The following is a 15,393-nucleotide window of genomic DNA, read 5'->3' on the forward strand; positions in this document are numbered from 1 at the left end:
TGGTCTGGGGCCCACTCTTCCAGGACCACTGGTTTATATCTTCTTCGTCCCTTTTTCCTGGAGAGGGCTCACCAGGGGGTCCCAAATCTATATGCACACGTGTAGGTGTACACAAGGGCCCCAAATGTGGGTTCCCTCTCCTCTCCTTATATAATTAAAAACAGAGTGAATAAGTGGGAAAAATGTCCAGTTGACTCTCAAGGTTGGAATGTTGCGAAAGCAACAGGTTAGTTTTTTATTGAACGTAAAGGGTTAATTGTGCATCATTTCTGTTTTCTGTGGTACCTGATGTGATGGGCAAGGTGTTGACAACCATATTTGTTTTGTGGTGGTTGTTACCGTGCCCTAACGAAGACTTTTCAAAGTGCTGAGGTTTTTCAAAGTACTCAACGTGCTTTCCGAAGACTTTCGGTGAATTATTTAACTTCCTTCTAGAAGCTTCAGGAAGATGAGTCAATATATCCTAAACATTATTTTAGTGAGCAAAAACCTGGCACATTTTAGCACTGTGTCCCTTCAGGAGCCCAACTCGTCATTTCAGATTGATTTTGTGAGCAGGGCATCAGAACCCCGGGCACACCTACCCGTTACCCCACTGGGAATACAGACGATTTAATTCTCAGCTTCATGTGGTGGGAAAGGAAGACCGAGTCCCATTTTAACAGGAAGCGAACAAAATTGTGTTGCAAATGTGCACGCTCCCCATTTCAGCCGTCCGAGCTGATCGTAAAAACGCCTGCATTTTACACTCTGGTCTCTAGACGCTGGTGCCAGAAGGCAAAACGCAGATAACAACATCCATTCTGGGATGACGACTCATTTAGGTTTTTGACCAGAATTCCTTCTGTTTGACCTACTATCTGCCGTTGAACTATTTGGCATCTTCTGCTCCTTTCTCCTGCTCCTGCCCTCAGAATGCCCATTGTCAGTCTCCCTCCTCTCTATTTCCGTTTCCTCGCTGCTGTCGGAGAGGCTGAGTGGTCGTTGTCAGGGGCCGTGACAGCTGCCGCAGGGTCCAGGGCAGATGCTAACGCCCGTAGTAACACTGGGCACCACAGACCCGATGGTGGCTGCAGACGTCACCCTGTGATTCTTACCTAACCTCGCCCCCATCCTGTGCCAGTGCTCCAGGTCCTGCGGAGGCGGAGTGCGGGAGAGGGCAGTGGCCTGTCCGAGGGGCCCCTGTGATCCAGCGAAGAGGCCCGTGTCCACCGCAGCCTGCAACGGGCACCCCTGCTGCCGCTGGGCCACTGGGACCTGGGACCGGGTAAGAGTCAGCTGTGTGCTCTTCAACTGAGTCTTTTTAAAAAGCATTTGTTTCCTTTCGGTTTCAGAAGCAATGTGTATATTCATTGGAAGCGTTCAGTGTGTCCATGGACTCACGGTGCGTTTCTGTCTGTTCTGGTTCTGCGTTTCTTCCGCGTCTGACAGGCCTCTGAGTGTGCCCAAGTTCACTCCTAGCTGACACGTGGTCAGTCCCCTGTCTTGGGTTCAGAAGAGAAAAAGATCAAAGACTTTCCAAAGATAACAGATCGAATACCAGAATTTCCCCAGAGCTGCAAAGCCTAAGGAAGGGCACTTTGGGGCCCGAACACCCTAGAGCCTCTGACGTTTTGTAGAGCAAGTGGGAATTGCGAGCGCCCTCATGCTGGAGGCCACGCCTGACTTAGTGAGCCCGGGTCTCTCGGCGTCCGCAGGTTAACTGGACAGGCGAGCAACCAAATTGATGGAGAGACAGGTAAAATAATTAAACTATAAATAAGGAAAAGATTTACTATTATTCAGAATGTACTTATTGTATAAATAAAATGACCAGTTTATTAATAAAATTATTAAATGTAATAAATTACAATGAATAAAAATTCTTGCATGACAGATTCAGCCATCACTATAACTTGCCTTACCCTGGATACTCTAGAAAATCAAAATTTGAGGCAAAATTGATTGCTTTATTAGGAAATACAACACTAGGGAAGCAGTTGTGATTAAAAAAGGGGGGGTGGGGAGGAGGCAGGGAAGATGGGGTCAGACATGTGACGGTGCATTACCAGCCTGACTGTTTTTGGTAGCAGGGGAAGTTGATTACTCATTGTAGAAAGGCCTTATGTCAATAAAAGTTGCACAAACCGCTGCCTCCTGGGGTGGTTTGTCCAGGGGCAGGAAGAGAGGAGAAGTCTACCGGCTTCTGTCTCCCAGCACTGGCCGCCCCTCAGACGGCTAGTGCCCTCCATCGTCCGGGGTTAGTCACATGTGGGCGGGTGGTACCGTTCTCAGGTCTCACTGGCAACAAGAAAGCCCAGTCGGGAGGTGAGAGGCACGCCACTTGGGCACGAGGTACAGGCCAATGGGCTGCACATCCATGAAGCTGGTTACCTTCTCAGCTGGGGAAGGTCAAGGGCCCAGGTGGGGAAGGTCAAGGGCCCAGGTGGGGAAGGGGGAGCCCAGAGGCCCCGATATACGGATCCCCTCAACTATAAATACTTTTGAAAGTAACTCGTTCTTATGTAAGTGTATTTTGGATGGTTATAATTATAACAAAGACCATTGCAGTATTTTGCCTGATGTTATGCCCCCAGATATTTAGGGGCCGCCGTGTTCTTCTTAGCACTTGTCATTGCTCATAGCTGTATAGGTGCCCTGCATGCCCATGAATAGCTCAAATGCTGGCATGTGCTATGTTTTCTTTTGGCTTTTACTGTATTATTTTCATTGGTCATTCTTCTCGTACATGTGAGCTTTTTTACCTGGAACATATTATTTTTCTTTTTTTATTAAATGTGTTGGAGTAACATTAGTTTAGAACCTTAAATGAATTCAGGGGTACAGTTTTATAACATGACATCTGTACAGTTTATTGTGGGCTCCCCACCCGAAGTGCAGTCTCCTTCCATCACCATGTGCTGGACCCCCTGACCTCCTTCATCTGTCCACCGCCCCCCTCTCCCTCTGGTAACCTCTGTTGTCTGTACCTACTATTTGTTTTTTGGTTGTCACTTTCTGTTTATATCCGCACCTAAATGAACTCATACAGTCCTTGTCCTTTCCCATGTAACTAACTCAGCATATCCTTAAGCTCCATCCATGTTGTCGCGAATGGCAATATTCCATTTTATTTTGGCTGCGTAGTGCTCCACTGTATGAGTGCACCACGTCTTCTGGGCCCAGTCCTCTGTCGAAGGACGCTTAGGTTGCTTCCACGTCTTGGGTGTTGTAAATAGTTCTGCGATGAACACAGGTACATGTATTTTTACGATAAGTATTTTCAGATTTTTTAGCTAGATAGCAAGAAGAGGGACTGCTGAGTCCTATGGGAGCTCTATTATTAATTTCTTGAGGAACCTCCATACTGTTTCCCATGGAGGTTTACCTTTGCAGCAACAGCAGTGCACCCGGGGTCCCTTTCCCCCACGTCCTTCCCAGCCCTTGTCTTCCCCATAGCAGCCACTCTCACAGGTGTGGGTGGTATCTCACTGTGATCTCATTTTCATTTCCCTTACAACTAGTGATGTTGAGCATCTTTCCATCTACCTGTTGGCCACCTGAATGTATTCTTTGAATAAGTGTCTATTCAGGTCCTCTGCCCATTTTTAGATTGTTTTTTGTTGAGTTATATCAGTTCTTTATATATGTTGGATATTAACCCTTTATGGGAAGTGTCATTTCCAAATATCTTCTCCAATTTGGATGTTTTTTTTTGCTTTGTTAATGGTTTCTTCTGCTGTGCAGAGGCTTCTTAGTTTGACATAAATCCATTCATTTCTTTTTGCATTTACTTGTCCTTGCCTTTAGGGTTGAGTTCACAAAAACCCCTAGAGATCAAGGTCCATAAGTTTAGTTTGTATGCTTTCTTTAGTGTATTTTATTGGTTCAAGTCTTGAGTGCATTTTGAGTTTTGTGAGCGGTATCAGATAGCAGTCTCGTTCCTTTCTCTTGCAAGTAACTTTCTAGTTTTCCCAGCACCATTTTTTGAAGAGACTTTACTTTCCCTACAGTGTGTCTTTGGCTCCTTTGTCAGAAATTAGTGAGTTTATCACTGAGTTCTAAATTCCGTTCCATCAGTCTATGTGTCTGTCTTTCTGTCAGCACCAGACTGTTTTCATTACTGTAGCTTGGTTGTATAGTTTGAAACCAGGGAATGTGAAGCCTCTGGCTTGTTCTTTTTTTCTAGGGATTGTTTTGGCTACTGGGGTCTTTTGTGGCTCCATACAAATTTGTGAATTCTTGTTTTATTTCTGTGAAAAATCCCATTGGGATTTTGATAGTGATTTTGTTAAATCTTTATGTTGCTTTAGGTAATATGGCAGTTTTAGCCATATTAATTCTTCCAATCAATGAGCACGGAATATTTTTTTATTTTTCAGAGTCTTATTTAATTTAACAGTGTCATAGTTTTCAGTGTACAATTCCTTCACCTCCTTTATTAACATTATTCCTAGGTATTTTAGTCTCGTTTACAATTACAAATGGGATTGCTGTCATTTGTCTTTCTGATATTTTGTTGTTAGTATATAGCAACACAAGTTTTTGTATATTGACTTTGCTTCCTGCAACTTTACTGTATTTGCTCATTGTTTCTAATAAGGTTTTTTTTTTTTTTTCCGGTGGAGACTTTAGGGTTTTCTATAGATAGAATTATGCCATCTGCACATAGCAACAGTTTTACTTTTCTTAAAGATTTTATTTATTTATTTTTAGAGAGGGAAGGGAGGGAGAAAGAGAGAAACATCAATGTGCGGTTGCTGGGGGTTATGGCCTGCAACCCAGGCATGTGCCCTGACTGGGAATTGAACCTGCGACACTTTGGTTCACAGCCTGCGCTCAATCCACTGAGCTACGCCAGCCAGGGCTACTTCTTCATTCCCAATTCGAATGCCTTTATTTCTCTTTCTGGCCTAATTTCTCTAGCTAGGACTTCCAGTGCTATGTTGAATAGCTGTTGAGAGCAGCATCCTTGTCTTCTCTCTGATCTTAGAGGGAAAGCTTTCAGTTTTACACCATCCAGGAGGATGTTAGCTGAGGGCTTGCCATATATAGTCTTTACTCTGTTGAGGTACTTCTCTTTAATGTCCATATTATTGAGCATTTTTACCTTAAGTGGATATTGTGTCTTGTCAAATGCTTTCTATGCATCTATTGATATGATCATGTGATTAGTATGTTTGTTTTGTTAACATGGTGTATCACACTGACTTGTGCACGTCGAGCCATTCTTGCATTCGTGGAGTGAACCCCCCTTGATCATGATATGTGAGCCTTTCAATGTGCTGCTGTATTTGATTTGCTAGTATTTTGTTTAGGATTTTGTATCCGTGTTTATCAGAGATACTGGCTACCGGTAATTTTCTTTTTTGTGTGTTGTCTTTGCCTGGTTTCGGTACCAGGATAATGTTGGCCTTGAAAATTGAGTTGTAAGTATTCCTTCTTTTTCAAAATTTTGGGAGAGGTTAATAGGGATTGGTATTGAACTTTCTTTGGATGTTTGTTAGAATTCACCAGTGAAGCCATCTGGTCCTAGACTTTAGGGGTTATTTTTGGAGGACTTTACTATTCTAATTTCTTTATTAGTGATCAATCTTTATAGGTTTTCAACTTCTTCATAATTCACTCTGAGAAGGTTGTATATGTCTAAGAATTTGTCCTTTTCTTCTATATCATCAAATCTGGTAGAATAAAGCCTTTTATAGTTTTCTTGTATAAACCTTTGTACTCCTGTGGTGTCCTAATTTTTCTTTCATTTCTGATTTTATTTGAATGTTCTCACTCTTCTCCTTAGTGTGCCTAGCCAGAGGTTATCAGTTTAATTATTTCAAAGAACCAGCTGTTGTTTCATTCATTTTTTCTATTTTTGTTGCCTATTTCATTTCTTTCCACTCTGCCTTTTCTGATTTCCTTTCTTCTGCTGACTTGGGGCTTCATTAGTTCTTCTTTTTGCAGTTCCTTAGGTGTGATGTTGGATTGTTTACTTGGATTTTTCTTGTTTCCTGAGGCAGGCCTGTGATGTTCTTAACTTTCCTCTTATTCCCCTTTCGCTGTATCCAAAAAACTGTGGTGTGTTGTATTTATATTTTCATTTGGGTCTATGAATCGTCTGATCGCTTATCTCTTTGACACAAGAGTTGCTCAGCAGCATGTTGTTTGATCTCCATATATGTGTGGTTTTTTCCAGCTTTATTCTTGGAGTTAATTTCTAGTTTCATGTAGTTGTGGTTGGAAACTATGCTTGGTATGATTTGGGTCTATCAGGTTTTCCAGAATTTGCCATGCAGCAGTTTCTTTTTTTGGCCAATCAGTCAATGAGGATTTATTGAATACCAGGTTGTGTTTAATACTTACCCAATTGCCATGCAGGACAATAAAAGAGGAACTAGTTTCTGCCCTCTGGGAGGTTTTGGTTGTATAAGAAATATGATGCTAAAAGGAATAAAACTTGAAATAGAATGGAAATAGAATGCAAATGACAAGAGCATATGTGGTTCCCAGTAGCCAAAAGGTGGGAGCAACCCATGTGTCCATCAGTGGACGGATAAACAAATGTGGTGCACACATACGATGGAATAGATTCCACCGTAAAAATGAAATTCTGGCACACATTATAACGTGGAAAAACCTTGAAGACCGTTATGCTTGTTGAAGTAAATGAGTCACAAAAGGACAAATATTGCATGACTCCACTTATGTGAAGTACCTGCAGCCGTCAGATTCATAGAGACAAAAAAATAGGACAGTGCTTTCCAGAGTCTGGGGGCAGGGCCAGATGGGTGGGAGAGGAGACATTATTATTTAATGGGCACAGGGTTCCCGTCTGTGAAGATGAACACGGCCTAGAGGTGGATGGTGGTCATGGTTGCACAGCAACATGGATGTGCTGAAGGCATTGAACTGTATACACTTTAACATGGTTCAATGGTAAATTTTATGCTTTATGCATTTTACCACAATACATAGAATTTTTTTTTTAATATTTTATTTATTTATTTTTAGTGAGGGAAGGGAGGGAGAGAGGGAGAGAGAGAGAGAGAGAGAGAGAGAAACATCAATGTGCGGTTGCTGGGGGTTATGGCCTGCAACCCAGGAATGTACCCTGGCTGGGAATCGAACCTGGGACACTTTGGTTCCCAGCCCGTGCTCCATCCACTGAGCTACGTCAGCCAGGGCTCAATACATAGAATTTTTAAATGCACACACATGGTACCTTGGGACACACGTTCCTGCATCTCCAGGAATCATCTTGTCCGAGCTGCCTTCACAGGCCAGCTGCGTGCAGGCGGCCACATCGTGACCTGACGGTGGGACCTTGTCTGTTAGAATGGCTGGAGACCACACGGCCCCACTAGGTCCATCCAGATTTCCTTTCCCTTCCACCAGGGTTCGCCCCCCACACCCCCACTTCCCTTTTTATCCTGCTCTTGGTTTTCTTTGGAGCTCTGTTCCCTTTCCTCACATCTGCTGTCCAGCCCCAGAGCAAAACCAGCTCAGAGAAACTGCATTACTGAAGCAGCAGGGTCCAGAGAGGAATTTTTTTTCCCATTTTACTTGTCCCTGAACCTCTGTACGCATTCTACAGAGAGCCCAACAGTAAATTGAACAAATTGAGTCCACATAAGCTATAGCACAGACTTTTCCTAAACTCACATCTCCAAATGATTAGAGCCTTTATTCTGGGACTCCAGCAAGGCTTCTGATCACGGAGACGTGTCCCTACTTGACCACAGTGAGCGAGGAGCGTTCTGCTAGAGTTCCCAGCTGCGTCTGGGGAAGAGCTCTGACCTTCTCCGTGCGCCCCTCTCTTCCAGTGCTCCGCGTCCTGCGGAGGGGGCTTGCAGAAGAGGACGGTCCGCTGTGTTTCCTTGGAGGACGACAAAACCGCCGATCAGGACCAATGCCTGTGCGATCACGAACCCAGGCCTCCCGAATCCCAGAAATGCAACCGGCAGCCCTGCAGGAAGAGGGCTGGTGAGTGAACGGCTCTGCTCAGGGGCGAGGGGAGCTTTTCACAAATAAGGGGTCGTTTTAGTCAGTCCCCTTTACTGAGCTGGGCGTCTTAATGCGAAGGGGCCAGCCAGCCAGCGTGCCTGGGAGGGAGCGGCCTGACTTGGTGAGGCTTGACTCTAATGCTCCGAGTTTTCCGCAAGCACGTTCACACTGATGTCATCGCACACAGGTGAGAATCACGTCTCAAAGCCTTTTCAGAGGCACTCCCACCCTCCTCAGAAACCCGGCCAAGTACTTGGTGGCCCTTGCTGGCAGTCTAGCACGCTGCCTTTGGTTCCACAGAAACAGACTCTGAGAAGCAAATGTGTGTGCAAGGGGCTCCTTAAGAAAAGCCTCCTTAGAAAACCATTAAGGGGGGGTGGAGGAAGCAAGACAGAAGAGAGAGCGAGCACACCATGGCTGCTATCTCGGGCACAGCCCAGGCTTCAGCCTGGCCCCCCAGGGGAGCTCCAGGGTGTAAGTGATGTCTGAAGCCAGGGAGCTGGACCGTCATGCTCTTCAGGCGTTGGCCAACGGGTACCCAGGGGAAGTGGCTTTGCAGGCCTTAAGGCTCTTTGTGTGCAGAGACAGAACAGCTTCAGTGGGCTGTGGGGAGTCCTCCAAAAGAGCCAGAGTCTCTGGGTGTTGGAGGCTAAAGATGGGGACACTGGGACTTAATGTGGGGGTGAGAGGACATGTAGAAATGGACCAAAAACTCCAAGGAGGGAGACCTGAATGGTGGAACATGACTGTTGTCTACTATTACAGTCAGCATTCACTTTCTAAAAGCATCCCTATCAAAATGCTACATGGTTACCTTTGTCATTGGAAGTGCGCTTAGATGCCGCCTGGAGAGGTTACGTGGCATGTTTGCGATGACACGGCGGGGTGATGGCTGAGCCAAGATGCCGAGTCGGGTCTCCTTCCCACTCTTCACGTGCCGTAGCTCCTCAGGACTGGAAAGAATCCAGCATCGGAATCACAGAGCAAGGGTTTGCGTCCCATGGAAGCCCCTTTCTGTCTAAGTGCCCTTGGCAAGTTATCTGACTTTCTGAGCCTCAGCTTTCCTTTTGGGACAAACTTACCAAAGAAGGTGAAGGACCTGTACACTGAAAACTGTAAGACATCGAAAGAAATCAAAGAAGATACAAAGAAATAGAAAGATACTCAGTGCTCTTGGATTTGTAGAATTAATATTGTTAAAATGTTCATAATACTCTGAGCAATATTCAGAGTTAATGTAATCCCTATCAAAAACCCTAGTGGCATTTTTCACAGAAATAAAAGAAAAAATTCTCAAAATTTGTACGGAACCACAAAAACCCTGTGCAGTCAAAGATATCCTCAGGAAAAAAAAAAGAACAAAGCCAGAGGTATCGTATGCCTTGACTTCAAACTATACTACAAAGCTGCAGTAATCAAAACAGCTTGGTATTGATAGAAAACACACACACACACACACACACACACACACACAAACTAATGGAACAAAATTGAGAGCCCTGAAATAAGTCCACACATATATAGGCAACTAATATTCAACAGAGGAGCCAAAATCATACAGTGGATAAAGGAAAGTCTCTCAGTAAATGGTGCTGGGAAAGCTGGAAACTGACATGCAAAAGAGTAAAATTTGACATCTATCTGACACCATACACAAAAATTAATTTGAAATGTACTAAAGACTTGAATATAAGACCTAATCAAATAACATACATAGAAGAAAACATAGGCACTAAACTTATGGACCTTAATCTCAGGGGATTTTTGTGAACTTGACCTCAAAGGCAAGGGAAGTAAAAGCAAAAATAAATGAATGGGACTATATCAAACTGAAAAGCTTCTGTACCGCAGAAGAAACCATCAACAAAACAAAGAAGCAACCAAACAAATGGGAGAAGATGTTTGCAATGATACTTCCAATAAGACATAACTTACACCCTGGACCTCCCCTGGGGGGCCAGGTTGACTGTGCCCGAGATGGCAGCCTGGCTCTGCTTGCTCTCTCTTCTGCCTTGCTTCCCCCACTCCCTTAATGGTCTTCTCAGGAGCTTTTTTTCTTAATGAGTCCCTTGCAAATTTGTATTTGCACCTCAGAGCCTATTGCTGCAGACCCTAAGATAACAGTGCTAGATCAGTAGATCCAAAATATATAAAGAACTTATACAACTCAGCAACCAAAAAAACAATCCAGTTAAAAATGTGCAGAAGACGTGAATGGAAACTTACCCAAGGAAGACATACAGATGGCCAACAGATGTGTGAACAGATGTTCGACATCGCTAGCTATAAGGGAAATGAAATTTAAAACCACAATGAGATACTACGTCGTATTTGTTAGAATGGCAGACAGGAAATAAATGTTGGGAAAAAGGTGGGGAAATGGAACCTCATACACACCTGGTGGGGATGTAAATCGGTACAACCACTATGGAAAACAGTATGGAGGTTCCTCAACAAAAGTTAAGACTAGGGTCATCATATGACTCAGCAATCCCTCTTTCAGAAAATTTTGAAACTACTTATTCATAAAGTGTTCACTGTATTCATGCCTATAATCACTGCAGTGTTATTTACAGTAGCCAAGATGTGGAAACAACCAAAGTGTCCTTTGACAGAGGACTGGGTAAAAAATAAAAAGAACGTGGCATGTATACACAATGGAATACTACAGAGCCATAAAATGGTGCAATGTTGCCATTTCACAACATGGATGGGTCTGGAGAGTATTAATCTAAGTGAAATACTGGATTAATTTCTAAGACTGGAAAAATGGCAAGAACGGTTTTCACAGTTGGCAAGTTGACAAATGGCAAGAAATGATTTCACAAAGTAGCAAACAACCAGAAAACAAAAAAGCTCGTAGATACAGACAGCGGAATGGTAGTTTTCGGAAGTGAAGGGGAGTGTGGGAGGGGGGATACATATGGTGACAAAGGAGACTAGACTTTGGGTGTTGGGCACACGATAGAGTATGCAGATGTCATATTATGAAGATGTGTAGCTGAAACACATTACTAACCAATGTCACCTCAATAAATGTATTTAAAAAATAAAATGTTGAGGCATTAGAACCCTATGTTGTATTAGTTTTGGCACAGTCATGGTTGAACATGCCTAGTAATATCACTTATTTTAAAATCAGTTAACTGTCTGATTGCTGTAATCAAAACTGGCTTAAATGCACCCCTGGTATCTTTTATCTTGAATTCAAATGTGGAAGAGATGGCAATTAACGGTTGGCTGGCAGTGGATGTCAGCAACAGTGAATTTCACTCACCAACAATCATCAGGGCACAGAAGTGAATTATTGGCTTCCCTTGAAGGCAGTGCCACGCTGACTCGTGGAGAAACAACCTGCAACAGCAGCTGCGAGAAGTTTCTTGATTTAAAAGCCAACCACCCACCCTGTCCACCGTGCCCTCGAAAATGGCTGGAAAACAAGTCATTTGATGCCCAGATTCTTGTCAGCCCTCCAGCCATCATAATAAACAAGCCCCCTACGTCCGTCTTGTAAGATCAAGCATGAATTCACGTGAGGTTCACTCTCCAGGCCTTTCCACTTCCTTTAGGTGCCATCTAAATTGTTGACGACTTAAAACCTACATCATTTCCATACTAGGGACTATAAAACCCCTTTTCATGTACCTGGGCTAAGAAATAACACATCTAAGTATTAGCTATATTATACATAGTACATTTATAATGATTAGAAACTCCAAACAAAATCCTTATGCGCACTCTTCCTGGGTTTTGTTTTTGTTTAATTTGGCAAGTGAAGGGTAAAGAAGGTGAGAAAAATAATAAGTAATAGAGACCGTACTTAGACCCAAGGTTGACACAAATGACCACTTGAGCCAGCAAACTTTCTCTGTGAGAATACTCTTCCAGATGAATGAGATTCCATTCATGACTTTACTCAGCAAGTGTTGTTGATAATAACATATGTCTCAGGCAAGTGTTAAAAACTCAGGCTACAGATATGAGTACGACAGTCCCTGGCCTCCAGAAACCCAAAGTCTCACAGAAACTTTTTTGGTCAACGATATTGAAAGTGTTTTTCAACTTTCTTTTGTAGGCAACAATGTTACCTTTTCCTTTCAAGCACACCCGACAGCAAGGAAACCTGCTTGTAGCCGTCCCTTTAAACGCCCAAGTCTGCTCCCTATTGAAAAGGCAGAGACAAGCGGAGAACTCCTCTCCAAGTGACCCCTGATCCGATCATTGCATTGCGTATGGCTTGGCTGGGATCCAGCTGGCTGAGGACGACAACAAGCCCTCATTGTTTTCCAGTAATTAGGAGAACTGACGTCATTCAGCCATGCCATGGTGCTGGGCTCATAGTCATTGTCTAAAGGAGCTGCTAAACCTAGGCCTGGCACACAGGGTCCCAATATTAACTACCCCTGTCCCCCACTCTCAAACAGGAGGATCCCAGGACTCAGCCTGTTTCCAGGATTCTTGAGGACCGTTAAAAAGTCAGGGCTAAGCCCTGACTGGCGTAGCTCAGTGGATTGAGTGCGGGCTGCAAACCAAAGCGTTGCAGGTTCGATTCCCAATCAGGGCACATGCCTGGGTTGCAGGCCATGGCCCCCAGCAACTGCACATTGATGTTTCTCTCTCTTTCTCCCTTCCTTCCCTCTCTAAAAATAAATAAATATTTTAGAATAAAATATTTTATTTTAGAATAAATATAATAATATTCTAAATATTTTATTTTATCCTAAAACATTTATTTATTATATTTATTTATAAAATATTAAAAATATTTTTATAAAATATTTTATAATATTTAATAAAAGAATAAAATATTTATTTATTTTAGAATAAGTATAATAATATTCTAAATATTTTATTTTATTCTAAAATATTTATTTATTTCTAGAGAGGGAAGGGAGGGAGGGAGAAAGAGAGAGAAACATCAATGTGCGGTTGCTGGGGGCCGTGACCTGCAACCCAGGCATGTGCCCTGACTGGGAATTGAACCTTCAACGCTTTGGTTCGTAGCCCACACTCAATCCACTGAGCTATGCCAGTCAGGGCTTAAATAAATAAAATCTTAAAAAAAAAAGTCAGGGCTCATGATCTCATGGTTCCCAAGATCAGGCAGACCCCCTAGCTTGGCTGAGCCTCTTTCAGCCCCGTGGGGGTGTTAAACTAACCTGACAAGTGGAGGTCCTGTGTTGAGCAAATGAAGATTTCTGGTCATGGGAGACCTGTCCGTGGGGCCCCCTCCCCACCACCTTCATCAGTTCAAGAGGTTCATTCTCTTGTTGGCAGAACTCTGAAGGCACTAAGGCAACATTCAGATACAAGCACCACCCTCTTACCTACCAGCCATGTGGTGTTGGCTAATTACTAAGCTTCTTTGGAATACTAAGTTTTGAAAAATAAAATATAAATTTCTCTTAGGATCAAAGGAGATAGTACATGTCAAGCACATGGCTCATCACGTGTTAAGGGCTTAATAAATTGTACCTGTTATAGTCATGGGAGAGGGGGTGCACTAGTCTCCTAGGGCTGCCGTAGCAAACTGCCACAAACTTAAAACAACAGAAATGTACTCCCTCGCAGTTCTTAAAGCTAGAAGTTTAGAAAACAAGGTCTTGTCAGGGCCGTGCTCCCTCTCAGCTGCTGGTGTTTGCCAGCAGTCCATGGCGTTCCCTGGACCGCAGCTGCGTAACTCCAGCATCTGCCACCATTATCGTCTGGCCTTCTCCTGTGTGCCTGTGCTCACCTGGCTTTCTCGTCTGTGTGCCTGTCTCTGCTTTTCTTTTAAGGAAGCATTCGTGTTAGGTTAAGGGCCATGCTTCTTCATTACGACCTCATCTTAATTTGCATCGTAATACATCCACAAAGAAATATTGCCAGATTGTCAGTTCAAGGTGGCAGCACAGGAAGACCTTAAACTCACTTCCACAAACACATGAATTTTACACCTATAGTTGGAGCAGTTCTCCCAAAGAAGAACCAAAAGGGGGAGATTGACAGTATTACAATAATAGGGGACTTTAACAACCCACTTTCATCAATAGATCATCCAGACAAAATCAACAGGGAAACAATGGCTTTAAATAACACATTAAATCCAGTGGACTTAATAGATACTTACAGAACATTCTACCAGAAAAAATCAATGCAATACACATTCTTTTCAAGTGCACATGGAACAGTTTCCAGGATAGACCATATATTCGGCCATAAAACATGTCTCAAAATTTTTTAAAAAACTGAAATCATGCCAAGCATCTTCTTTGATCATAATTGTATAAAACTAGGAATTGGAAAGAAAAAACCAACTGGATGCTAAATAACATGCTAGTAAACAATGGTTTAATAAAAAAATCAAGAAGGAAATAAAAAATATCTTGAGACAAATGCCAATAGAAACACAATAATCCAAAATCCTTGGACATAGCAAAAGACATTCTAAAAGGGAAATTAATAGCGATGCAGACCTACCTCAAGAAATAAGAAAAGTATGAAATAAACCACCTAAACTTACATCTAAAGGAGATAGAAAAGGAATAAAGCCTAAGGTGAGTAGAAGGAAAGAAATACTGAATATTGGTGCAGAAATAAAAGAAATAGAGACAAAATTTTAAAAAACAACAACAAAAGATCGATGAAACTAAGAGCTGGCTATTTGAAAACATAAATCTAGATAAACCTTTAGCCAGACTCATCAAGAAAAAAGAGCCTGGCCTGGCTGGCATAGCTCAGTGGATTGAGCGCGGGCTGGGAACCAAAGTATCCCAGGTTCGATTTCCAGCCAGGGCACATGCCTGGGTTGCAGGCCATGGCCCCCAGCAACCGCACATTGATGTTTCTCTCTCTCTCTCTCTCTCTATCCCCCCCTTTCCTCCCTAAAAATAAATAAATAAAATCTAAAAAAAAAAAAAAGAGCCCAAACAAAATCAGAAATGAGAGAGGAAAAGTGATATTCGACACCACAGAAATGCAAAGGGTGGTAAGAGAATACTGTGGAAAATTATAGGCTAAAAAATTGGGCAACCTAAGAGAAATGGACAAATTCCTAGAAACATATAATCTTTCAAGACTGAATCAGGAAGAAACAGAAAATCTGAACAGACCAATTACTGACTCAGTTTTGTTTCTAGTCATCAAAAATCTCCCAACAAATGAAAGTCCAGGACCAGACATCTCCATAGGTTAATTCTACCAAACATTCAAAGAAAAATTAATACCTATTCTCAAAATATTCCAAAAAGTTGAAGAGTAGGGAAGGCTTCCAAATTCATTTTATTGAGGTCAGCTGTTACTAAAACTAGACAAAGACATCCAAAAAAAAATGAAAATTACAGGACAATATCCCTGATGAACATAGATGCAAAATAGCTCAACAAGATAGTAGCAAACTAAATTCAGCAATGCATTAAAAAGATCACACAAAATGACCAT

At 42.6% G+C, this 15,393-nt stretch overlaps 1 protein-coding gene across 1 annotated transcript in view; it reads left to right on the forward strand.

Moving 5' to 3' along the window:
• ADAMTS12 (ADAM metallopeptidase with thrombospondin type 1 motif 12) overlaps positions 1-15,393 on the forward strand; it is a 260,203-nt gene that overhangs the window by 235,789 nt on the left and 9,021 nt on the right. The window contains exons 22-23 of the mRNA XM_028517194.2: positions 1,124-1,267; positions 7,794-7,953. Of these exons, the coding sequence (XP_028372995.1) occupies positions 1,124-1,267; positions 7,794-7,953 (304 nt within the window). The remainder of the gene's footprint in view (positions 1-1,123; positions 1,268-7,793; positions 7,954-15,393) is intronic.

Source organism: Phyllostomus discolor, chromosome 3 (assembly GCF_004126475.2).
Source record: "Phyllostomus discolor isolate MPI-MPIP mPhyDis1 chromosome 3, mPhyDis1.pri.v3, whole genome shotgun sequence".
NCBI classification, from domain to species: Eukaryota; Metazoa; Chordata; class Mammalia; order Chiroptera; family Phyllostomidae; genus Phyllostomus; species Phyllostomus discolor.